At 47.5% G+C, this 23,880-nt stretch overlaps 3 protein-coding genes across 5 annotated transcripts; 2 read left to right on the forward strand and 1 right to left on the reverse strand.

Annotated features, from left to right (window-relative positions):
* Positions 1–67: 67 nt before the first annotated feature.
* Positions 68–9,461, reverse strand: LOC119792686 (1-phosphatidylinositol phosphodiesterase-like). Its single transcript, XM_038299434.1, has 3 exons — positions 9,100–9,461; positions 8,148–9,025; positions 68–304 (listed from the first exon to the last, which is right to left on the reverse strand). The coding sequence occupies exons 1-3, from the start codon at positions 9,132–9,134 to the stop codon at positions 144–146; spliced, it is 1,074 nt and encodes a 357-aa protein (XP_038155362.1). The 5' UTR covers positions 9,135–9,461; the 3' UTR covers positions 68–143.
* A 3,404-nt stretch (positions 9,462–12,865) lies between these two features.
* On the forward strand, positions 12,866–19,454 carry LOC119792667 (protein OSCP1-like). 3 transcript variants are annotated; one of them, XM_038299423.1, is made up of 11 exons: positions 12,866–13,214; positions 13,329–13,385; positions 14,170–14,324; positions 15,970–16,137; positions 16,224–16,304; positions 16,398–16,501; positions 18,138–18,266; positions 18,354–18,408; positions 18,633–18,775; positions 18,852–18,909; positions 19,159–19,276. In XM_038299423.1, the coding sequence occupies exons 1-11, from the start codon at positions 13,103–13,105 to the stop codon at positions 19,159–19,161; spliced, it is 1,065 nt and encodes a 354-aa protein (XP_038155351.1). In that variant the 5' UTR covers positions 12,866–13,102; the 3' UTR covers positions 19,162–19,276. The 3 variants fall into 3 exon arrangements, with proteins under 3 accessions (XP_038155351.1, XP_038155335.1, XP_038155342.1); XM_038299407.1 differs by having other exon boundaries at positions 12,869–13,214; positions 19,240–19,454; XM_038299414.1 differs by having other exon boundaries at positions 12,874–13,214; positions 13,329–13,358; positions 19,240–19,454.
* Positions 19,455–19,898: 444 nt separating this feature from the next.
* On the forward strand, positions 19,899–21,291 carry lsm10 (LSM10, U7 small nuclear RNA associated). The gene is made up of 2 exons (XM_038299446.1): positions 19,899–19,991; positions 20,729–21,291. Exon 2 carries the CDS (start codon positions 20,751–20,753, stop codon positions 21,138–21,140), a length of 390 nt encoding a protein of 129 aa, XP_038155374.1. The 5' UTR covers positions 19,899–19,991; positions 20,729–20,750; the 3' UTR covers positions 21,141–21,291.
* The last annotated feature ends 2,589 nt before the right edge of the window (positions 21,292–23,880 follow it).

Raw genomic sequence — 23,880 nt, forward strand, 5'->3', positions numbered from 1 at the left:
GCTCCACTCTCTGCTTTCAGGCTGACATCTTGGAAATCTGGTAAATTCATAGATTCAAGTTTTTTGAGAATTAAAACCAGGAAAAGTTTCAACTTTTATCATCATTTATTTTCATTCTGCAGGTTGGTTCCTGATCAGATGCTTTAGCGCCCCCGGTGGCAGTTACGCGCTCTCCATGTGGGTTCCTGTTTGTGTTTTATTTTGAAAGGCACTCCAGGAAGAACCGGTGCATGTGGTTCTAGTTCTGCCGCCCCTGGTTTCTTTTCTCCTATATGTTCTCCTGGTTCTGATTGGGGTCCGGGTTCTATAAGGGGTAGAAGAGCAAATTCATTATTTTCTATTTTCTTCTAACAGCTGTTGTTGTTCTAGAGGTTCTAATCTAAATCCTTAATCTAGAACCAGGTTTCTGATATAAATGCTTCAGGTTTTGGTTCTAAGGTCGTATTGACGTAACGGGTCTCTGCTCCCGTTCAGACCCGCGGTTCTGCTTCTGTTTCCTCTAATGTGTGTGCTGACTCACCCTGAGCGCGGCGGTTCTGGTCCAGGTTGGGCCCCTCCGGCGTGGCCAGCAGCCGAACCACAGGGGCAGACCCTCAGCTTGATGATGTCACTGATCAGATGGGCGCTGGGGAAGTCCATAGTGAGGACGCCCACACAGCCCGCCGTGGAGGTCTGCATATGTTCCCTCACAAACTGACTGAGCTGCGGGTTGACCAATCGGGCCAGCTCTTTCGGCTTCTCCAATGTCGTAGCGACGGTCTGCGTCACGAGGATGTAATGACCGCAGAGATCCTGATGGACCTCCTTTATTTTTCGGTCAACATCTCTCAGCTTGTTGGACTCAAAGAAATGAGATTGATGGTTTTTTGTTCCCTGCGGAAACTCTACATTCTGCAGGAAGACGATCTTCCCCCGCACCTCCTTCAGGAGCGGCACCGCTACCTTTGTCCAGATTCTTCTTTCAAACTTCTCAATCAGCTTTTTCACCAATTCCTTCCCTCTGTCTTTGTAAAGTCCGCGCAGCGTCACTTTCATCAGCACCGTCTCCCCGCTGTGTGCATCTAGGAATCCTAAAACCTTCTGGAAGACTGTGCGTAAACTCATGCTCTTTAAAGATATCCATACAGAATCTCGGATGGTGACATCACTGCTGGTCGGAAGCCAAAGGCCAACATGGATGTCTAAATAGCGAACCCCCACATTCAGCTGCTCTTCCAAACTCCAGACTTGAGCTGCAGCTAACGGTCCTCCACTGAGTCTCAAGCTCTCATGAGTTCCAGGAATGGCGATAGCCGAGATGCGAGTTTCATCGGGGATCTGTTTCATCCAGTCTGTTTTAGGTTGTGGTTCTGGTTCCTCTGCAGCTTCTCCTTCAGGTTCTGTTGGTTTTGCTGGTTCTGTTGGTTCTCCTGGTTCTGTTGGTTCTGCTGGTTCTTTTGGTTCTCCTGGTTCTGTTGGTTCTGCTGGGACTGTTGGTTCTGCTGGTTCTGTTGGTTCCATGGGTTCTGTTGGTTCCGCTGGTTCTGTTGGTTCTGCTGGGACTGTTGGTTCCGCAGGTTCTGTTGGTTCTGCTGGTTCTGTTGGTTCTCCTGGTTCTGTTGGTTCAGCAGGTTTTGTTGGTTCTCCTGGTTTTGTTGGTTCAGCTGGTTCTGTTGGTTCTGCTGGTTCTGTTGGTTCCGCAGGTTCTGTTGGTTCCGCAGGTTCTGTTGGTTCAGCAGGTTCTGTTGGTTCTCCTGGTTCTGTTGGTTCAGCTGGTTCTGTTGGTTCTGCTGGGACTGTTGGTTCTGCTGGTTCTGTTGGTTCCACGGGTTCTGTTGGTTCTGCTGGTTCTGTTGGTTCCGCAGGTTCTGTTGGTTCTGCTGGTTCTGTTGGTCCAGCAGGTTTTGTTGGTTCTCCTGGTTCTGTTGGTTCTGCTGGTTCTGTTGGTTCTCCTGGTTCTGTTGGTTCTGCTGGTTCTTTTGGTTCTCCTGGTTCTGTTGGTTCTGCTGGGACTGTTGGTTCTGCTGGTTCTGTTGGTTCCATGGGTTCTGTTGGTTCCGCTGGTTCTGTTGGTTCTGCTGGGACTGTTGGTTCTGCTGGTTCTGTTGGTTCCGCAGGTTCTGTTGGTTCTGCTGGTTCTGTTGGTTCAGCAGGTTTTGTTGGTTCTCCTGGTTTTGTTGGTTCAGCTGGTTCTGTTGGTTCTGCTGGTTCTGTTGGTTCCGCAGGTTCTGTTGGTTCCGCAGGTTCTGTTGGTTCAGCAGGTTCTGTTGGTTCTCCTGGTTCTGTTGGTTCAGCTGGTTCTGTTGGTTCTGCTGGGACTGTTGGTTCTGCTGGTTCTGTTGGTTCCACGGGTTCTGTTGGTTCTGCTGGTTCTGTTGGTTCCGCAGGTTCTGTTGGTTCTGCTGGTTCTGTTGGTCCAGCAGGTTTTGTTGGTTCTCCTGGTTCTGTTGGTTCAGCTGGTTCTGTTGGTTCTGCTGGGACTGTTGGTTCTGCTGGTTCTGTTGGTTCCACGGGTTCTGTTGGTTCTGCTGGTTCTGTTGGTTCCGCAGGTTCTGTTGGTTCTGCTGGTTCTATTGGTTCAGCAGGTTTTGTTGGTTCTCCTGGTTCTGTTGGTTCAGCTGGTTCTGTTGGTTCTGCTGGGACTGTTGGTTCTGCTGGTTCTGTTGGTGCCACGGGTTCTGTTGGTTCTGCTGGGACTGTTGGTTCTGCTGGTTCTGTTGGTTCAGCGGGTTCTGTTGGTTCCGCAGGATCTGTTGGTTCTGCTGGTTCTGTTGGTTCAGCAGGTTTTGTTGGTTCTCCTGGTTCTGTTGGTTCAGCGGGTTCTGTTGGTTCTGCTGGGACTGTTGGTTCTGCTGGTTCTGTTGGTTCCGCGGGTTCTGTTGGTTCAGCTGGTTTTGTTGGTTCTCCTGGTTCTGCTGGTTCTGTTGGTTCAGCGGGTTCTGTTGGTTCTGCTGGGTCTGTTGGTTCAGCAGGTTCTGCTGGTTCTGATGGTTCCGCGGGTTCTGCTGGTTCTCCTGGTTCTGTTGGTTCAGCTGGTTCTGCTGGTTCTGATGGTTCTGCGGGTTCTGCTGGTTCTGCTGGTTCTGTTGGTTCAGCGGGTTCTGTTGGTTCTGCTGGGTCTGTTGGTTCAGCTGGTTCTGCTGGTTCTGTTGGTTCCGTGGGTTCTGTTGGTTCTCCTGGTTCTGTTGGTTCAGCTGGTTCTGCTGGTTCTGATGGTTCCGCGGGTTCTGCTGGTTCTGTTGGTTCTCCTGGTTCTGTGGGTTCTGTTGGTTCTCCTGGTTCTGTTGGTTCCGTGGGTTCTGTTGGTTCTCCTGGTTCTGTTGTTTCTGTGGGTTCTGTTGGTTCCGCTGGTTCCGTGGGTTCTCCTGGTTCTGTGGGTTCTGTTGGTTCAGCGGGTTCTGTTGGTTCCGCGGGTTCTGTTGGTTCCGCAGGTTCTGTTGGTTCTCCTGGTTCTGTTGGTTCTCCTGGTTCTGTTGGTTCCGCGGGTTCTGTTGGTTCTGCAGGTTCTGTTGGTTCTCCTGGTTCTGTTGGTTCTGCAGGTTCTGTTGGTTCCGCAGGTTCTGTTGGTTCAGCAGGTTCTGTTGGTTCTGCGGGTTCTGTTGGTTCCGCAGGTTCTGCTGGTTCTGCTGGTTCCGTGGGTTCTGTTGGTTCTCCTGGTTCTGTTGGTTCTGTGGGTTCTGTTGGTTCCGCTGGTTCTGCTGGTTCCGTGGGTTCTCCTGGTTCTGTGGGTTCTGTTGGTTCAGCGGGTTCTGTTGGTTGTCCTGGTTCTGTTGGTTCCGCGGGTTCTGCGGGTTCTGTTGGTTCTGTTGGTTCTGCAGGTTCTGTTGGTTCTCCTGGTTCTGTTGGTTCTCCTGGTTCTGTTGGTTCCGCGGGTTCTGTTGGTTCTGCAGGTTCTGTTGGTTCTCCTGGTTCTGTTGGTTCTGCGGGTTCTGTTGGTTCTGCGGGTTCTGTTGGTTCTCCTGGTTCTGTTGGTTCCGCGGGTTCTGTTGGTTCAGCGGGTTCCGTTGGTTCTGCCGGTTCTGCTGGTTCTGTTGGTTCCGCGGGTTCTGTTGGTTCTCCTGGTTCGGTTGGTTCTCCTGGTTCTGCTGGTTCTGCAGGTTCTGTTGGTTCAGCAGGTTCTGTTGGTTCCGCAGGTTCTGTTGGTTCTCCTGGTTCTGTTGGTTCTGCAGGTTCTGTTGGTTCAGCAGGTTCTGTTGGTTCTCCTGGTTCTGTTGGTTCAGCGGGTTCTTTTGGTTCTCCTGGTTCTGTTGGTTCTGCGGGTTCTGTTGGCTCCACAGGTTCTGTTGGTTCTCCTGGTTCTGTTGGTTCTGCAGGTTCTGTTGGTTCAGCAGGTTCTGTTGGTTCCGCGGGTTCTGTTGGTTCCGCAGGTTCTGTTGGTTCTCCTGGTTCTGTTGGTTCCGCTGGTTCTGTTGGTTCAGCAGGTTCTGTTGGTTCTGCAGGTTCTGTTGGTTCTCCTGGTTCTGTTGGTTCTGCAGGTTCTGTTGGTTCAGCAGGTTCTGTTGGTTCTCCTGGTTCTGTTGGTTCTGCAGGTTCTGTTGGTTCCGCAGGTTCTGTTGGTTCCGCTGTTTCTATTGTTTCCGCGGGTTCTGTTGGTTCCGCGGGTTCTGTTGGTTCTCCGGGTTCTCCTGGTTCCGCTGTTTCTGTTGGTTCTCCGGGTTCTCCTGGTTCAGCAGGTTCTGTTGGTTCCGCAGGTTCTGTTGGTTCTCCTGGTTCTGTTGGTTCTGCTGGTTCTGCAGGTTCTGTTGGTTCTCCAGGTTCTGTTGGTTCCGCTGGTTCTATTGGTTCCGCGGGTTCTGTTGGTTCCGCAGGTTCTGTTGGTTCTCCGGGTTCTCCTGGTTCCGCTGGTTCTGTTGGTTCAGCGGGTTCTGTTGGTTCTCCTGGTTCTGTTGGTTCTGCAGGTTCTGTTGGTTCAGCAGGTTCTGTTGGTTCCGCGGGTTCTGTTGGTTCCGCAGGTTCTGTTGGTTCTCCTGGTTCTGTTGGTTCCGCTGGTTCTATTGGTTCCGCGGGTTCTGTTGGTTCCGCGGGTTCTGTTGGTTCCGCGGGTTCTGTTGGTTCCGCAGGTTCTGTTGGTTCTCCGGGTTCTCCTGGTTCCGCTGGTTCTGTTGGTTCCGCAGGTTCTGTTGGTTCTCCAGGTTCTGTTGGTTCCGCTGGTTCTATTGGTTCCGCTGGTTCTGTTGGTTCAGCGGGTTCTGTTGGTTCAGCAGGTTCTGTTGGTTCTGCAGGTTCTGTTGGTTCTCCAGGTTCTGTTGGTTCCGCTGGTTCTATTGGTTCCGTGGGTTCTGTTGGTTCCGCGGGTTCTGTTGGTTCTCCGGGTTCTCCTGGTTCTGCTGGTTCTGTTGGTTCTCCGGGTTCTCCTGGTTCAGCAGGTTCTGTTGGTTCCGCAGGTTCTGTTGGTTCTCCTGGTTCTGTTGGTTCTGCAGGTTCTGTTGGTTCAGCAGGTTCTGTTGGTTCTCCTGGTTCTGTTGGTTCTGCAGGTTCTGTTGGTTCAGCAGGTTCTGTTGGTTCTCCTGGTTCTGTTGGTTCTGCAGGTTCTGTTGGTTCAGCAGGTTCTGTTGGTTCCGCAGGTTCTGTTGGTTCTCCTGGTTCTGTTGGTTCTGCTGGTTCTGTTGGTTCTCCAGGTTCTGTTGGTTCCGCTGGTTCTATTGGTTCTCCGGGTTCTCCTGGTTCCGCTGGTTCTGTTGGTTCAGCGGGTTCTTTTGGTTCTCCTGGTTCTGTTGGTTCCGCGGGTTCTGTTGGCTCCACAGGTTCTGTTGGTTCTCCTGGTTCTGTTGGTTCTGCAGGTTCTGTTGGTTCAGCAGGTTCTGTTGGTTCCGCGGGTTCTGTTGGTTCCGCAGGTTCTGTTGGTTCTCCTGGTTCTGTTGGTTCCGCTGGTTCTATTGGTTCCGCGGGTTCTGTTGGTTCCGCGGGTTCTGTTGGTTCCGCAGGTTCTGTTGGTTCCGCTGTTTCTATTGTTTCCGCGGGTTCTGTTGGTTCCGCGGGTTCTGTTGGTTCTCCGGGTTCTCCTGGTTCCGCTGTTTCTGTTGGTTCTCCGGGTTCTCCTGGTTCAGCAGGTTCTGTTGGTTCCGCAGGTTCTGTTGGTTCTCCTGGTTCTGTTGGTTCTGCTGGTTCTGCAGGTTCTGTTGGTTCTCCAGGTTCTGTTGGTTCCGCTGGTTCTATTGGTTCCGCGGGTTCTGTTGGTTCCGCAGGTTCTGTTGGTTCTCCGGGTTCTCCTGGTTCCGCTGGTTCTGTTGGTTCAGCGGGTTCTGTTGGTTCTCCTGGTTCTGTTGGTTCTGCAGGTTCTGTTGGTTCAGCAGGTTCTGTTGGTTCCGCGGGTTCTGTTGGTTCCGCAGGTTCTGTTGGTTCTCCTGGTTCTGTTGGTTCCGCTGGTTCTATTGGTTCCGCGGGTTCTGTTGGTTCCGCGGGTTCTGTTGGTTCCGCGGGTTCTGTTGGTTCTCCGGGTTCTCCTGGTTCCGCTGGTTCTGTTGGTTCCGCAGGTTCTGTTGGTTCTCCAGGTTCTGTTGGTTCCGCTGGTTCTATTGGTTCCGCGGGTTCTGTTGGTTCCGCGGGTTCTGTTGGTTCCGCAGGTTCTGTTGGTTCTCCGGGTTCTCCTGGTTCCGTAGGTTCTGTTGGTTCCGCAGGTTCTGTTGGTTCTGCAGGTTCTGTTGGTTCAGCAGGTTCTATTGGTTCCGCGGGTTCTGTTGGTTCCGCGGGTTCTGTTGGTTCCGCAGGTTCTGTTGGTTCTCCGGGTTCTCCTGGTTCCGCTGGTTCTGTTGGTTCTCCAGGTTCTGTTGGTTCCGCTGGTTCTATTGGTTCCGCTGGTTCTGTTGGTTCAGCGGGTTCTGTTGGTTCAGCAGGTTCTGTTGGTTCTGCAGGTTCTGTTGGTTCTCCAGGTTCTGTTGGTTCCGCTGGTTCTATTGGTTCCGCGGGTTCTGTTGGTTCCGCGGGTTCTGTTGGTTCTCCGGGTTCTCCTGGTTCTGCTGGTTCTGTTGGTTCTCCGGGTTCTCCTGGTTCAGCAGGTTCTGTTGGTTCCGCAGGTTCTGTTGGTTCTCCTGGTTCTGTTGGTTCTGCTGGTTCTGTTGGTTCCGCTGGTTCTATTGGTTCCGCGGGTTCTGTTGGTTCCGCGGGTTCTGTTGGTTCCGCAGGTTCTGTTGGTTCTCCGGGTTCTCCTGGTTCCGCTGGTTCTGTTGGTTCAGCGGGTTCTGTTGGCTCCGCAGGTTCTGTTGGTTCTCCTGGTTCTGTTGGTTCAGCAGGTTCTGTTGGTTCCTTGGGTTCTGTTGGTTCCGCAGGTTCTGTTGGTTCTCCTGGTTCTGTTGGTTCTGCAGGTTCTGTTGGTTCAGCAGGTTCTGTTGGTTCCTTGGGTTCTGTTGGTTCCGCAGGTTCTGTTGGTTCCGCGGGTTCTGTTGGTTCCGCAGGTTCTGTTGGTTCTCCGGGTTCTCCTGGTTCCGCTGGTTCTGTTGGTTCAGCGGGTTCTGTTGGCTCCGCAGGTTCTGTTGGTTCTCCTGGTTCTGTTGGTTCTGCAGGTTCTGTTGGTTCTGCAGGTTCTGTTGGTTCCTTGGGTTCTGTTGGTTCCGCAGGTTCTGTTGGTTCTCCTGGTTCTGTTGGTTCTGCTGGTTCTGCAGGTTCTGTTGGTTCTCCAGGTTCTGTTGGTTCCGCTGGTTCTATTTGTTCCGCGGGTTCTGTTGGTTCCGCGGGTTCTGTTGGTTCCGCGGGTTCTCCTGGTTCCGCTGGTTCTGTTGGTTCTCCGGGTTCTCCTGGTTCCGCTGGTTCTGTTGGTTCCGCTGGTTTTGTTGGTTCTGTGGGTTCTGTTGGTTCTCCTGGTTCTGTTGGTTCCGCGGGTTCTGCGGGTTCTGTTGGTTCTGTCGGTTCTGCTGGTTCTGCGGGTTCTGTTGGTTCTCCTGGTTCTGTTGGTTCCGCAGGTTCTGTTGGTTCTGCTGGTTCTGTTGGTTCTCCTGGTTCCGATTGTGGTCCGGGTTCTATAAGGGGTAGAAGAGTAAATTCATTATTTTCTATTTTCTTCTAACAGCTGTTGTTGTTCTAGAGGTTCTAATCTAAATCCTTAATCTAGAACCAGGTTTCTGATATAAATGCTTCAGGTTTTGGTTCTAAGGTCGTATTGACGTAACGGGTCTCTGCTCCCGTTCAGACCCGCGGTTCTGCTTCTGTTTCCTCTAATGTGTGTGCTGACTCACCTGAGCGCGGCGGTTCTGGTCCAGGTTGGGCCCCTCCGGCGTGGCCAGCAGCCGAACCACAGGGGCAGACCCTCAGCTTGATGATGTCACTGATCAGATGGGCGCTGGGGAAGTCCATAGTGAGGACGCCCACACAGCCCGCCGTGGAGGTCTGCATATGTTCCCTCACAAACTGACTGAGCTGCGGGTTGACCAATCGGGCCAGCTCTTTCGGCTTCTCCAATGTCGTAGCGACGGTCTGCGTCACGAGGATGTAATGACCGCAGAGATCCTGATGGACCTCCTTTATTTTTCGGTCAACATCTCTCAGCTTGTTGGACTCAAAGAAATAGGATTTATGGTTTTTTGTTCCCTGCGGAAACTCTACATTCTGCAGGAAGACGATCTTCCCCCGCACCTCCTTCAGGAGCGGCACCGCTACCTTTGTCCAGATTCTTCTTTCAAACTTCTCAATCAGCTTTTTCACCAATTCCTTCCCTCTGTTCTTGTTAAATTTGTGCAGCGTCACTTTCATCAGCACCGTCTCCCCGCTGTGTGCATCTAGGAATCCTAAAACCTTCTGGAAGACTGTGCGTAAACTCATGCTATTAAAAGACATCCATGCAGAATCTCGGATGGTGACATCACTGCTGGTCGGAAGCCAAAGGCCAACATGGATGTCTAAATAGCGAACCCCCACATTCAGCTGCTCTTCCAAACTCCAGACTTGAGCTGCAGCTAACGGTCCTCCACTGAGTCTCAAGCTCTCATGAGTTCCAGGAATGGCGATAGCCGAGATGCGAGTTTCATCGGGGATCTGTTTCATCCAGTCCGTCTGAGTGTCGCTCAGACCCGACCTGTCGTTGAAGCCGCTCACCGCGCTCTCACAAGAGGTCAACCTGTTGGAGGGAATGTTTGAAATGTTTTAAATTCAGACAGAATCAGGAAGAGATTATTTGTAGACTTCACTTACATGGAGAGAATCCAGAGGTAGCGATGAATCTCCATGTTAGTTTCTGTTGTTAACGTCAAGACATCCCAGTTTTTCTTCCAGATGTCTTCACATTTTGTTCCCAGCCGTCACTAATGAGCCTGACTGTCTCACAAAGGTGATTGTCTGCTCTACACTGAGCTGCCCTGGAAGATAAACTCCCATTTGCATGTTTCTGCTCTAATCTATTCTTCTACACTATGAGGGCGGACAGACAGACGTCCTAAACGCTCCAACAGGTCAAATTGTCAGAGTTTGCATAGGAAAATGTGAATCAGCAGCGGCGTGAGGAGCCACTCGCCGTTCTTCTGGGACTCCTTCTCTACTACAGTCACACTCTGTTAGGTTAGGTAACTACAGTATTAGGTGTTTATTGCACATTATTTTACTTCAGAAGCAACTAAAAACTAGCGTTGCGGCAATGCCAATTTTTGGCCCTGATACCTGGCTGTGCAGTATCGGCCGATACCATCCGTTTGAAATTGTTCTGTGTGTATCTGAAGAACTGCATCCTGCCTGGATGTAGAATAATCACCATCATGGCTTCATGTCAAGCTGCTGCCTTCCTTTGTGAAGCAGGAAAAAGACTAAAACAAAGTGAATCCAGTAGAACTTTTATTGCCTACCTGGAATGGGCGACAATAGTGGAAGAAACTTTTGGCTCTGAAGATGGTATCCGTGCCCTAGTTGTTGGTACTCGCTGATACCGATACCACCATTGTAGTGCCGGATTGGAGCCCCAGTCAAATACTGGAATCGGTGCAATAGAACTAAATGGAGCTCAGAAGGCTGGAGTCCAACCAGGAACCAGCAGACTGAGTCTCAGCTCAGGTGATTTAGCCCAGAGGGTCCTAGGAGCAAATTCCACCTGAAATTACATATGTGAATTAAAGAAAGTCCAGCTACATTTGTTTGTATTTTAATGACAGAAATGCATAGAGGAATATTTTTCAGGTGGAACCACTATTTTAAATTTCACCATGTCTAATTTGTAGCCTTGCCAATTTTTTGCCAAATTAAACTCTGCAAAACACCATGAAAGCCCATTAGAAACTCTGGATGATCCATCAGACTTCATAGATCCACATCTTGACCAGAACTCAAGCAGATCTGGACTGAATAAGTTGAAGAATGTTTGTTCCATGAAAGTTTTAGTGGGCAGAGTGTGTTGGGAGCTGGAGAAGTACCACCTTTCTCCAGCAGAGTCCGCCGTGGATCCTCCTGAGTTGAGCCTCCTGCACAGCTGCAGCCCATTCCATCATCAGAGGATCCACAGTACTTAAGCTGTCTTCAGACCTTGCCTCAACGCCGCAGTGTTGATCTAGTTGGTTAGCACCTAAGCCTAGTATCTCTGTGAACCTTTGTTGACTTTTGAATCCAGACTGGATTCTAACCTTTGTCTCTGTCTTCCAGGAAATCAGTTTTTCTCCTGTGAAGCTATGGAAGAGCTTAACCTGCCGAGCCTGCCCTCTGAGCCAAACCTGAAGCCTCTCTCTGAACTTCCATGCAGCTCTGGACCAAGAGCTGGAAACTCAAAGCCAAGGTCTACTCATTCTTAAGAAGTAAGACGCTGAAGCAGCTTACGGACTCTGCTGATCAAATCCTCTCCAGATCCAACAGCCTCCCTCTCAAGGCTTTAATCAAGAACCCTCAAGGTACAAATCAGAAACTGTCAAGAATCAAACTCCTATGCGCAACGCTAACTGAACTGTTTCTCACGCAGACTCCGGTGAACCAGTTTCCCAGGCCTGAACCAGAACCAGTCATAATCTCTGTGCTAGTGTCAATAAACTCTGTTAAACCTTTTACTCCAGTTTCCGTCTCAGTGGTGTTCTGCATAATTGGGTCACACCAGTGAACCCATCATGACAGAGTGCTAGAGGGAAATGGGATTTTAGCACAGTGCCAAAAGTGCAAAAATCATTTTTTCTTCTCATAAAAGGGAATCTGGTCAGACAAATATGCTGATTTCCGTTATTGGAGACTTTCTGTGTGAAGCAAAGCCTTTGCTCCTAACATTTAGCCGTTGGTTCATTGAAATGTACCAATATCACCAAACTGAATAGAAAATAGGAATAACAGAGCAAGCTTATGTAACGCATGTCGGTTATGACCTCTGACCCCTCCTTGGAAAGGTCTAAGCCTCTAGTTTCTAATGATGGCAGCCATTAGGGGGCGGGGCTAAAAATGAATAGTTGCTGTTGCATTAAGAGCTGGTTATCCTCCCCGCAGCAGGCGGTCGCAGTGAGCTTGATGCAGACATTTTTTATTTATGCTCAATATTGAAGCGTGGTCTGCGCTACACGCTGTGGGTCTAGATACGGCCGAGGCGGTGAGGAAGTGGGGGCAAGTATGTCCGACAACGGAGGGACATGAGGGCCAAAAAGAGCGGAGATCCAGGTGAAAAAAGGGTCTTAGCGTTTTCACGCACCTCGCTCTTCTAGCTGGTCCAACTTCACGAGTTTCTTTCTGCAATTGCTGTGTGTATGACGTCATCAGTGCGCCGGCTACCATTCCTTCATCCTGTCCACTGAACTGCTGCTAGTTTTACTCACATGTCTGGAAGATGTCTAGTGCCGCTACCACAGATGATCTCGCTCTCCAAATGAACGATTCAGATTAGCTAGAATGAATAGAATGGGTAGAGCGTAGCCGCCTGCGGCCCGGGCTGCCTCTCACTACTCCACGCCTGAGGACGGCAGTGCTCTCGAAAGCATCTCTGACCTTGGATGATTATCTCCTTGCATGAAGGAAAATGTGTTTTGACAGGTTGGGCGGAGACAAACCTCTTCTGTTAGCCTCCTCCTGATTAGGCCTTGCAGACACCATCACACAGGAAGTAGCGTCAGGAAGCCTTTGACTGACAGCTCGTCATCCATAAGTGAAGACGACGGCTGGAGGCAGAACAGTGGAACACACAGCCAGGCAGACGAGCTCCGAGCCAGCTCCCATGTCAGAGGATGAAGAGAGCACATCCAGTTAGTCACAGTCAGAGAAACAGGACTACACTGGAAAACAGGCCAAGCTCCAACATCTAGAAACAAAGGTGTTGATGGCAGCAGCACAGCTGATATTTCTCTCCAGGATGGAGTCACAGCCAAACAGGAACAGACCAGATGAAGCTACTATGAGAAAAAGCAGAGAGAGCAGAACGTTAGAGATTGAACTAACAGATTCTGCAGAGTGGGAGAATAGAGATAGAATGAAGCAGAATGATGAAAAAGGGGTCCCTATGTCCTCCAGCAGTCTAAGCCTATAGCAGCAGAACTATAGAGATAGATCAGGATAACCTGAGCCACTCTAACTAGAAGCTTTATCAAAAAGGAAAGTTTTAAGCCTAGCCTTAAAAGTAGACAGGGTGTCTGCCTCACGGACTAAAACTGGTACTTGGTTCCACAGGAGAGGAGCCTGAGAACTAAAAGATCTGCCTCCCATTCTACTTTTAGAAGTTCTAGGAACCACTTGTAAACCTGCAGATTGAGAGCGAAGTGCTCTGTTAGGAACATAAGGAACAATCAGATCTCTGATATCAGATGGAGCTTGGCCATTTAAGGCTTTATATGTGAAAAAGAAGCATTTGCTTTATTTATTTAAACTGTGACAATGTGACCCACAGCACCCAGGATGTTAAAGTAAAACTGTTCTGATCATAACAGCAAACCTTGCCATGTGTTTAGCATAGTTGACTCCTGTCTTACAGCTAGCCTGTAGCTTCCCCTCTGGTTGTGCTTCAGCCTCCATGTTCTCTTTATCCTCCCAGTAAGCCTGAGGCTGACCTCTGCTGATCCTCTTCCTGACCACCTGTTGCATCTTAGAGAGAAGCTGGATCAGTTTAGACGCTAACATGAAGCCGTCTCAGGTGGAGCTTTGCAACAAGAATGAGCAGAAGCTGTTGCTCAGATGACAGGAGGAAGCGTCCACAGGGAGCGCCGACCTCTGCCCCCGTTTTAGCCTTTGGGAGGTAAACCGTCTCAGGCGGAGCAGGATGTCCATCAGGACTCTGCCTCTGGTCTTTATTAATCTGGGAGGGGAAATGCTTTACGTCCTGGACCAGCGCCTGCAGGCCAACAACACGTCTGAGGACAGGTCAGAGAAAGGTAGGCCTGCCTGACAGGTGTGGCTGGAGCTCCAGCTGATGAACGCCTACATGTCTACCTTTCAGCTCAGCTTGTTTAACAACAGGCTCCCTCTGTTCCATCTCTGCTCTGCAGGAGTTTGGTCAGAAGGAGACAGAAGGAGAGGTATGAGAGGATCGTTCTGTAGGACTGGTTAGTTCCCTCCTCCTAGAGTGACTCAGTTCTTTATTGACCAAATGTTTCTGCAGTAACACAAATATTTAGTTTTATGGCTTCCATGTTCTCAGACTGATTATTCCCAGAGTCAGTTCTTCTTCTTCCTTCCTTCTGGAAGCCTCTCTGAGCTTCTGGACCTAATCCCTACTGATGGAGACCCACTGTTATCTCTTGCTCTTTGATTGGATCAAGATGCTTCAGTAATGAAACATCACATCCACCTGCTGCTAAAATTTAGCAAGCTCTGCACTGGTGGTACCCGTCTCACAGTGTCCTGTCCAGCCAGTTGGACCTTCATTGATGTCCTCAGGCTTCTTCTCTACAGCTAAACTTCTGGTTTTAATTCCCTGATGATCTAGAAAACTCTTCCACCTGCTGCCATGTTCTCAGCAGCAGTTTTCTGGCCGTGTTCTTCGGGTGGAACCAGAACCAGAACCAGAACAAAGGCTTCTGTCCTTTTTAACAGCTTCTGCTGCTGATCTCCTGATGGACTGGTGTGAAGTTAGTTCATCATTCTGGGCTTTAAAACAGATTCGATTTAGTCGTAGAACCAGAACATTTGTGTCACTGCAGAACGTTTGTCTGTAGTTCAGCTTTGTTTTCATGAAATAAATAAACTTTTATTCATTTTTTTTAGCTTTATTTGACAGATGAGGCTTTAGAAGTTATTCCTTAGCAGCTCAGAGGATGAATAAAGGTCCATTTAGAGGATCCCGTCCATTTGAAGGACTTTGTCTTTTTGTCCCTTGCTGAATCTCAGTTCTGAACGACATCGTTGGGACCATGTTCAGTAAGTCCTTCATGGATGAACTCCTGAAACCTCAGCAGCTGTATTCACACCGGACGATGAAAACGGTGCTGACCCGGTTAGCGCACGCATCCATCATGAGGCTGAACCCGGCCAGCATGGACAGGGTAGGTGGTGGACACCCACAGCTTTCTCTCCACGTCTCAGCGCTCAGTTAGGGAGCGCAGCTCCTTCAACAAGAGAGACAACCAATCATCGGACAGTTCAGCTCCCAGAACCAGAAGGAATGAACCCGTTTGGGTTTTATTAGCGAAGGTCAGCAGCACTGCAAAAAATTACAAATCTAAATTAGTACTTTGTTTCTTAAAATAAGGGAATTTATTCTTGAATTGAGGCGTTAAGTGGGACACTTTCCCACGGAACAAGACAATTTACTTTTAAGATAAAAAAAGATTTATTGTCCTATTTCAAGGAAAACTGATCTAATTATCTTATTTTAACAGTAAATATACCTCATCCATTCGTACATCTTATTTACTTACCCAATTTAAGGGTATATATGCTTATTATTATGTTGCTGGAGTCTCTGAAAAACTCAGGTGGATTTTAAAGCAGCATCGGATCCCTGTGAACTTCAAACCGGGCAACACGCTGAGACAAAAACTGCTTCACCCCAAAGACGAGACACCCAGAAATACGACCGACTAGGTGGTTTACGGCGTTCAGGGAAGTATGCATTGGAGAGAAGTTTAAGGCTTTATATGTGAGAAGGAGGATTTTAAATTCTATTCTGGATTTAACAGGAAGCCAATGAAGAGAAGCCAGGATAGGAGAGATATGATCTCTCTTTTTCATTTTCATCAGAACTCTGGCTGCAGCATTTTGGATCAGCTGAAGGCTTTTAACTACAGTTTGTGGACTTCCTGATAGTAAAGAATTACAATAGTCCAGCCTTGAAGTAACAAATGCATGGACTAGTTTCTCAGCATCACCCCTGGACAGGAGATTGCTCATTTTAGCAATGTTCCTCAGATGAAAGAAGGAAATTCTAGAAACCTCTTTGATCTGGGATTTAAATGACAGGTCCTGATCAAAAACAACACCAAGATTTTTAACTTTATTATCTGAAATCAGTTTAATCCCATCCAAATGAAGTGACTGACTAATCAGCTTCTTTTTCAGAGACTCTGGTCCAAAGACTATAACTTCTGTTTTGTCTGCATTCAGAAGCAGAAAGTTAAGAGTCATCCAGGTTTTTATGTCTTCAGACATGCCTGTAATCTATGTAATGGGTTAGCTTCATCTGGATTATTGACAGATATAGCTGGGTATCATCAGCATAACAGTGGAAATTAATCCCATGCTGTCTAATAACTCTACCAATTGGGAGCATGTATAAAGTAAAGAGAATTGGTCCTAGCACTGATCTCTGTGGTACTCCACAGGTAACCTTTGAGCATGAGGAAGATCTATCATTAACGTGAACAAACTGAAATCGATCAGATAGATCAGATTTAAACCAGTCTAGAGCTGTTCCTTTAATTCCAACAAAATATTCAAGTCTTTCTAAAAGAATATTATGATCAACTGGATCAAATGTAGCACTAAGATCCAACAGGACGAGCACAGATACAAGTCCATTATCTGAGGCCATGAGAATATCATTAGTGACTTTCACCAGAGCTGTTTCAGTGCTATGATGAGCTTTAGAAGTTCTGAGGCTTGAAAGGAAAACCTGTCTGCAGGATTTTCTCTGTTTTCATTGGTTTCTGTCCTTAAACTGCTTTTCCATTTCTCCTCTTCATCCTGCAGCTTTATGAGCTGATGATCATGGCCTTCAAATATCAGCTCTTCCTTTGTCCTCGGCCCAGAGACCTTCTGCTCATCTCCTACAATCACATCGACTCCATCAGAGAGATGGTCAGAGACACTCCTGTGGTCCTGAACCAGGTGAACGAGACCCACAGGAAAATCATTGAGGTATAGCTGTGGATCTTTTCATGCTTCCTAAAGTCCAACCAACTCTGGTTTGCCATAAACGCCGCATTCATCTCCTCTTCCTGGAGGTTTACTCCGGCTTATCAGAAGGAGAACTCCAGCTCCTCAGACAAACTCTGCTCATATTTGTCCAAGAGATGCACGTACGGGTGAGTCCTCTGCTGGTCCAGTCCTGCTTTTGATCAACTCCACATAAGAAAAATCATACTTAGCCTAATAATTAATCTGCCTTTTCTTCTCAGGTTTCCCTTTTCCTGAAGAATCAGATCCAGAATCCCAGCGGCCGTTTTGTCCTGACCACCTCGGGTCCGGTGCCGTTTGGAGTCGATGTTCCAGGACTTATCAGGTAAAGGCGAACAGTATTTCGCAAGCTTCCGTTACATTTAGTGTTGCGTCGATGCCATTTTTTGGCCCCGATACCCGATACCTGGCTGTGCAGTATCGGCCGATTCCGATACCATAATAATGTAAAATAATGACCATCATGGCTTCATGTCAAGCTGCTGCCTACCTTTGTGAAGCAGGAAAAAGACTAAAACAAAGTGAATCCAGTAGAATGTTTTGTTGCCTACCTGGAATGGGTGACAATAGTTCAATAAACTTCTGGCTCTCAAAATGGTATCGGTGCCCTATTGGTTGGTACTCGCCGATACCGATACCACCATTTTAGGGCAGTATTGGGGCCCCGTCCGATACTGGTATCGGTATCAGTGCAACACTAGTTACAATGGAAGTATGAGCAGGACTAACATAAGCCAATCCGGGATTTTTTGGTAATAACTAGCATTGCACTGATACCGATGCCAGTATTGGGCGGTGCCCCAATACTGGCATTGGGCGAGTACCAACAACTAGGGCACTGATACCATCTTCAGAGCCAAAAGTTTCTTTAACTATTGTCACCCATTCCAGGTAGCCAATAAAAAGTTCTACTGGATTCACTTTGTTTTAGTCTGTTTCCTGCTTCACAAAGGAAGGCAGCAGCTGGACATGAAACCATGATGGTGATTATTTTACATCCAAGTAGGATGCAGAAATCTGCCGGAATTTTAAGTTAATTTAGGCGTTCGTGTTAACGCATACGCGTTCGTGTGTTTTGAAGGTGTGGTTTCGATGCATATGAAGGGAGAGGCCAATCATATATCAACGGTCATCTGTCAATCAAATGTTTTCGGTCATAGCATCTTGATTCATATGTCGCAGCTAATATACGCAACGGTTGAAATCAGAATCCTTTCCTTTCCCATTGAGTTGCGTCCCAGTGTTCACGGGGATGGACGTCTGTGTCTTCGGCAGGCGTAGAGCTAACAGAACTGGCAGCGTTGCGAGGCAAGGGCTCAAACATGTACGGCTGGAAGCCTTCTACACCAAACCAAGCTTCTGCCGCCCTGGCGTCCTCTTCCACAACATCTTCGTCCCCGCTTTCCTCCTCTAAATAAAAAATGGATGACGGAGGAGACTCATCCACGACCTCCGACACTAAACTCTCCTCCTCTTGCATGTTTCCGCTGTCCATAGCGTTCCTTGACAGCGTCGTTTCTAAGGCACCAATTTAGTGCTACTTGGTCCCAATGGAATTTCCCATTGGGAACCTGCTAGCACTAAGATGCTAACTGGTTAGCAAGATGCTTCCAACAAACCGGCCACAACCAAACTTGTTAGCGAACCTTCCGCCACAATAATCCCACCCCCTTGATAATCGACCAATCACATTCACTTTATTCACTCTTGTAAAGTCGGGCACCACTCGGGAGAATTCGGAAATGCGACGATTGGAACAGCCGCTTTCCTACGACTTAAAAGGAAAGATATACTGGAAAGACAAACTAGACAAAGTGTCCCCTGAAGGTCCTCCTGGGAGGGAATAGGAACAGGTCTGTGGCTTAGAGGCCTTCTGAGGAAGATTTAGTTGGTTTCCAATTGATCCTTCCTTCGTTCCTCCGATTTAAGAAGGGAATCCATGATCTGTTGTTTGTTTCCAGGAAGTTTGACCTCCGAGGCAGAGAGGTGAGTCAGAAGGAGTTTCCGCCTGGAGGGAGCTACAGCAGTCCGGTTGGACCGGGGTCGTTTGACCTGAACGGAGACAGAGTCCTCAGACTGGGCAGGAACCTGTACGGACCCAGAGTTGCTACCATAGTGCAGCTTTCAGCGTGCTCTGGGCCACCGGGCTGAGTTCTCTGTTTGCTGTCTGATTAAAGGTACAGGGCGCAGCATCCAGAGGAGACGCAGACATCAAAGACACCTGATGTCCAGGTAACAGCTCCTGATCCAAGCCTGAGTCCGGTTTCAATGGATCCAAAATGTTTTGGTTTAAACTGTTGGTTGTTTAGTGTTTTTAATCTCCTGTGTCTAGAAAAGGTTCTGCTTATCTGTGTGTGAACGCTTCTGATTCATGGATCCCAAACCCAGCAGCATGTCAGGCCCCCCATCATGAGGTCCAGTCCCTGCCTAACCTCTGTGTTCCCGTCTCGCTGCAGCCGGAGAGCACCCCCAACTCGCTGGCCAAAGAAGAGCTCAACCTGCTGGCCCGGCTCATGGGCAGCATGAAGGCCGAGAACCTTCCCTCAGAGGAGCCCTGCTTCCGGATCAACCTGTTCCCCGCGGACCAGGAGGAGGAGGCGTGAGTTCTGAACTCCTTAGCTCTATCCTCTAGATCCGTTCCTGTCTCATGGCTGTTCTGTCCTGTGGAACAACAGAGCTTCAGGCAGAGAGCAGGAGTCCATGGTTCCAGTCGTCACCATCCAGGCTGTGCAGGTAGGTCCTCTACACTCTGATATCTGATCAACTGGTTATGAAACCACTTTAGACCAGATTCAACCAGGGATTTATCGTTGATGAATAAAGTAAATTATAAATATGAAAAATAGATAAAAAGATTAAAATATTTACACAAATAAAAACAAAATCCCAGGGGTCAGAGTTTAGGGAGGAAATCGGTCCAGATCTAAATGTAAATGCTCCTAAATCATCTGAACTATGAAAGGTTTGTTCTGTTTCTCTCAATGATCATGAAGTCCAGGTGAACTCCTGCTGTTCTTCACTGAAGCTGCTGCTGTTTGAGCTTCTGTCTTCTGTCTGATCCAGGACGGACCCACTGCTTCGGTTCTGGCTCAGATCGTTGGACAGTTTACAGATGAAGAGGCGGAGCTGGAAAAGTCCAGCAGCAGTAAAGGAGACGACCTTCTGGCCATGATGGATGACCTCTGACCTCAGATGGCTTCATTGCACCCATCCCATCTGTGCAGCCTTATTTCCTCAGCAATACATCTAAAACATGGAAATTAAAAAAATTAAATCCACTATGAGTCGTTTATACTGGCTATTCAGACACATCAACAATTTCAAAATAATTTAAATGGGGGGGAAAAACAAGAAAAACAATAGCAAAAAAAAATCCCAGATTGTATTACTAGCTGTAGTTCTGCTTTCCACCAGTAGATGGAGACATGTTCAGCTGAAGCTTCATGAACTGCTATTAATCAGCTGCTGTTCGCTCAGACAGCAGGATGAGGAATTCTGGGATGTAGAAAATAAAGGATCAGGTGGGAATGATTCCTGGATCAGAGCAGAAGCGAACAGCCGAACTTTAAAGCTGCTTCCGCTCATTCCATCACATTTAAGGAGAAACATCATTTTAACGAGGCTGCGCTGGAGTTTTCTACCAGCAGGTGGCGGTAATTCACCTTCTGGGTGAGACAAGGAGGCGGACATGACGTCATGACGTTCTGCGTCTGACCGGTGCCGTGCCGGTAGGAGGAGAAGAAGAAGAGCGGTAGAAGGCGGCGCGTGGCGGGCTGAGTTTGACGGAGGAGAAACGCAGCAAAGAAAGGAGGGCGGTAAGGTTTGCTCTGATCCCATAAACTGCTGATGACTGTAGAAACATGGCGAATGAGACGGAATATATGACGTCACGGATAAAAAGGGACAGGAAGTGAGGGAAGAGCAGAAATTAGCAAAAGGACAAAAACAAACGAACGGGCGAGTTTAATGGAGAAGGAGGAATATAGAGGTGGAATTTAAGCCTGATAAAACTGATGAAAGCGATAGAGGAAGGAAGGAGGAAAATCAGAAGATAATTAAAATGAAAACCTTGATGGGAGAAAGATTCCAGGATCTTTAGCGAAGCTGAGGAGTAACTTCAGGAAATGATGCGAAAAAATAAATAAAAGGAGGGAAAATAACAGATGCCAGCAGGATTAAAAGTAAAAGAGATAAACTGAAAGAGAAAATGGCAGTGATGCAACAATTTAAAAACATTAGGCATGAAGTGGAGAGATGACGTCACTAAACCCCTCAGATGCTGAACATAGAACGTAAATGTAGAAGCTGAACCTAGAACCTGAATGTAGAACCTGAACATAGAACCTAAATGTAGAACCTGAACATAGAACCTAAATGTAGAACCTGAACATAGAACCTAAATGTAGAACCTGAACATAGAACCTAAATGTAGAACCTCAACATAGAACCTAAATGTAGAACCTGAACATAGAACCTAAATGTAGAACCTGAACCTAGAAGCGGTCGGTCCTCTGGATCCTTCTCTAACAGCTTCCTGTCCTGTGTCCTTCAGACGTTCCTGGCGTCCAGAGTCCATGGAGACGGAGGCGGGTGGCTCCGCCCCATCGGGCGCCGTGGCGTCCTCCCTTCGGGAGCGGACGATCGCAGAGAACAGCATGGTGATTCTGCTGCAGGGTCTGCAGGGGCAGGAGACCACCGTGGACCTGAGGAACGAGTGCGCGGCCCGGGGACGCGTGGTCAGCGTGGACGCCTTCATGAACATCCGTCTGGAGGACGTCCTGTACCGGGACCGGCGAGGACAGAGCACCCGGCTGCAGGATCTGTTCGTCACGGGCAGGAACGTGCGTTACGTGCACATCCCCGACCACGTGGACATTATGAAGACCATGCAGAACCAGCTGGCTCAGATCCACAGAGTCCGGAACTTTGCCGGCGGGAAGAAAGAGTTCACCAAGAAGAACTAATGACCCGTTTGATAGAACCGGATGTTTCAAACCCTGGTTCTTGTTTCCAGAACAATCGGACTGAAGGTTTGGACCACGATCTGGTTCCTGTTCTCATTAGAACCCAGACGGATTTTCACTGTGAATAAAAGGACTGAAGGGTCCAAACCAACGAGGTCCACTTTGTGGTTCTTCTGCTTTTCCTTCCTGTGACCCAAATGTTCCTGAAAGCTTCATTCAAATGATCTATTATCTGTTAAAGGAAAAGTTCAGTCAGCAAAGAATTAGTGGATCATTATTTATACCTAAAACTAAATGCTTCCGGTGATTTAATGAATTTAGTGTTAATCAGTGAAGAAAAATTAAAACAAATCATTTTCGCAATAATTTTTACGAAAATAACCAATAATTTCCATCATGATCACTGAGTCTGGGAGCGGCCATTTTTGCCCAAATATAGTAGCCCCTCCCTCCTGCCATCTTCCAGCAGTGACGTCACGGTGCGGTAAGCCTAGCGCCATTCTCCCCGCTGTACAAGCTAAATCAATGGGAACTACTAGACACATCTGCAATCAACAACAATTATTGAAGATTTCCAGAGGACTTCACCATTGAAATTCACCAGAGCTATAGTGAAACTGACAATGCCCACGTGCATGGCAGCTGGATGCTGGAATACATCGGGTAAAAGTGAAAAAAAGAGTTATTCCACCTTTCTGATTCCTGATCCTCCACGGACGGGTTGGTCGTTGGATCGCCAACTTGAAGAGGGAGGATTTGCCATCGAACTTCTGGCCAGAGAAAAAACCCGTAATATGTAGCCAACATTTGGAAGAAGAATGTTTTCAAGATGACTTGGATAATAGCGCGTTGTGACAAACACCAGATACAGCACTGGGACTTGATCAACAGCCGATACCGCACCGTGACAATGTCACTAACCAGTAGGTGGCAGTAGTGTTCTTTGACAAACATGGATGCCTCCAGTAAAGCACATTCACATGAAAATTACTCTGAATTAAAAACACTGATCATTTATTGAACAGGATGGAATCATTTCAGATTTAAAGAACTTTCAGTTAACTGATTTTTAAATTTTATCTCAGTTTAGTATGGGGGATAAAAGTCAGAATTGTGACTTTTGATTATTGTCAAAATTCAGTCAGAATTCTGAGAAAAAAATTTGACTTTTTTTTCTCAGAATTCTTTCCCATAATAAACTGAAATAAAATTTAAAAATCAGTTAACTGTTTGTTTGTTTTTCCCAGTGGCCCTAATCCTCTTCTGTACATTCCTCTCATAACGTGGGAAAAAATAAAAAAATCCTTTAAATTTTGAAAGTTTCATTATTTTTCTATATTATGTTTGAAACATTTATTTTATATTTTTAAATCCAAAATATTTAAAAATAAATGACTGTTAGTTTGATGGAAAATGAAACATCTTCAAACTAGGAAACCAAACTCCTGCGGTTTGGGAATAATTTTTTTTTAATATTTGTAAATTCTTATAACATTTAAACAGAAAATCTATTTAATAAAGATGATAAATGAGCGAAGTGCTCTGTTAGGAACATAAGGAACAATCAGATCTCTGATATCAGATGGAGCTTGGCCATTTAAGGCTTTATATGTGAGAAGGAGGATTTTAGATTCTATTCTGGATTTAACAGGAAGCCAATGAAGAGAAGCCAGGATAGGAGAGATATGATCTCTCTTTTTCATTTTCATCAGAACTCTGGCTGCAGCATTTTGGATCAGCTGAAGGCTTTTAACTACAGTTTGTGGACTTCCTGATAGTAAAGAATTACAATAGTCCAGCCTTGAAGTAACAAATGCATGGACTAGTTTCTCAGCATCACCCCTGGACAGGAGATTGCTCATTTTTGCAATGTTCCTCAGATGAAAGAAGGAAATTCTAGAAACCTCTTTGATCTGGGATTTAAATGACAGGTCCTGATCAAAAATAACACCAAGATTTTTTACTTTATTATCTGAAATCAGTTTAATCCCATCCAAATGAAGTGACTGGCTAATCAGCTTCTTTTTCAGAGACTCTGGTCCAAAGACTATAACTTCTGTTTTGTCTGCATTCAGAAGCAGAAAGTTAAGAGTCATCCAGGTTTTTATGTCTTCAGACATGCCTGTAATCTATGTAATGGGTTAGCTTCATCTGGATTATAGACAGATATAGCTGGGTATCATCAGCATAACAGTGGAAATTAATCCCATGCTGTCTAATCATTGAATCGATGAGTTCTGGGTTCCAGGCTGGTTCTGATGGACCACTAACTGGACTCCTCCATGAACGTTTCATCTTTTATTCCCTCTGAGGTGTTTGTTCAGTTTCTAAACTTTCAGTTGATCTCAACATTTTCTACCAGGATCTCTGGACAGCTGATCCATCTGGGTGTGGTTCTGTTCGCTGCGCGTGAGTCAGGAAAACACGCCGAGGGCAAAACCAAGCAGATGAGTTTCCAGGGTCCCTTCCTCAGGGATCGGAGCTGCTGAGGAAACCAGCAGAGAGGAAGATGTTGTTTAGTTTGGAGCGGCTCTGGAACACCAGTGCATGTGGGAATGTCAGGAATCCGTGCGTTATTCCAGCATGAGGAAGAGGACCGGCCCAACACAACAGCGGCTGTGTGTGGCTGAAAGCGGCTCGGGCTGCAGGAATGTCCCTCAGCAGTGAGATCTTTGTTTTCCTGCTAACTGGTTCAGCCTGAACGGCAGCAGACCACATAATGAGCAGTTGGAGCTGAAAA

This window comes from Cyprinodon tularosa, unplaced genomic scaffold, assembly GCF_016077235.1.
Source record: "Cyprinodon tularosa strain WSP-4 unplaced genomic scaffold, ASM1607723v1 ctg1118, whole genome shotgun sequence".
Lineage (NCBI taxonomy): Eukaryota > Metazoa > Chordata > Actinopteri > Cyprinodontiformes > Cyprinodontidae > Cyprinodon > Cyprinodon tularosa.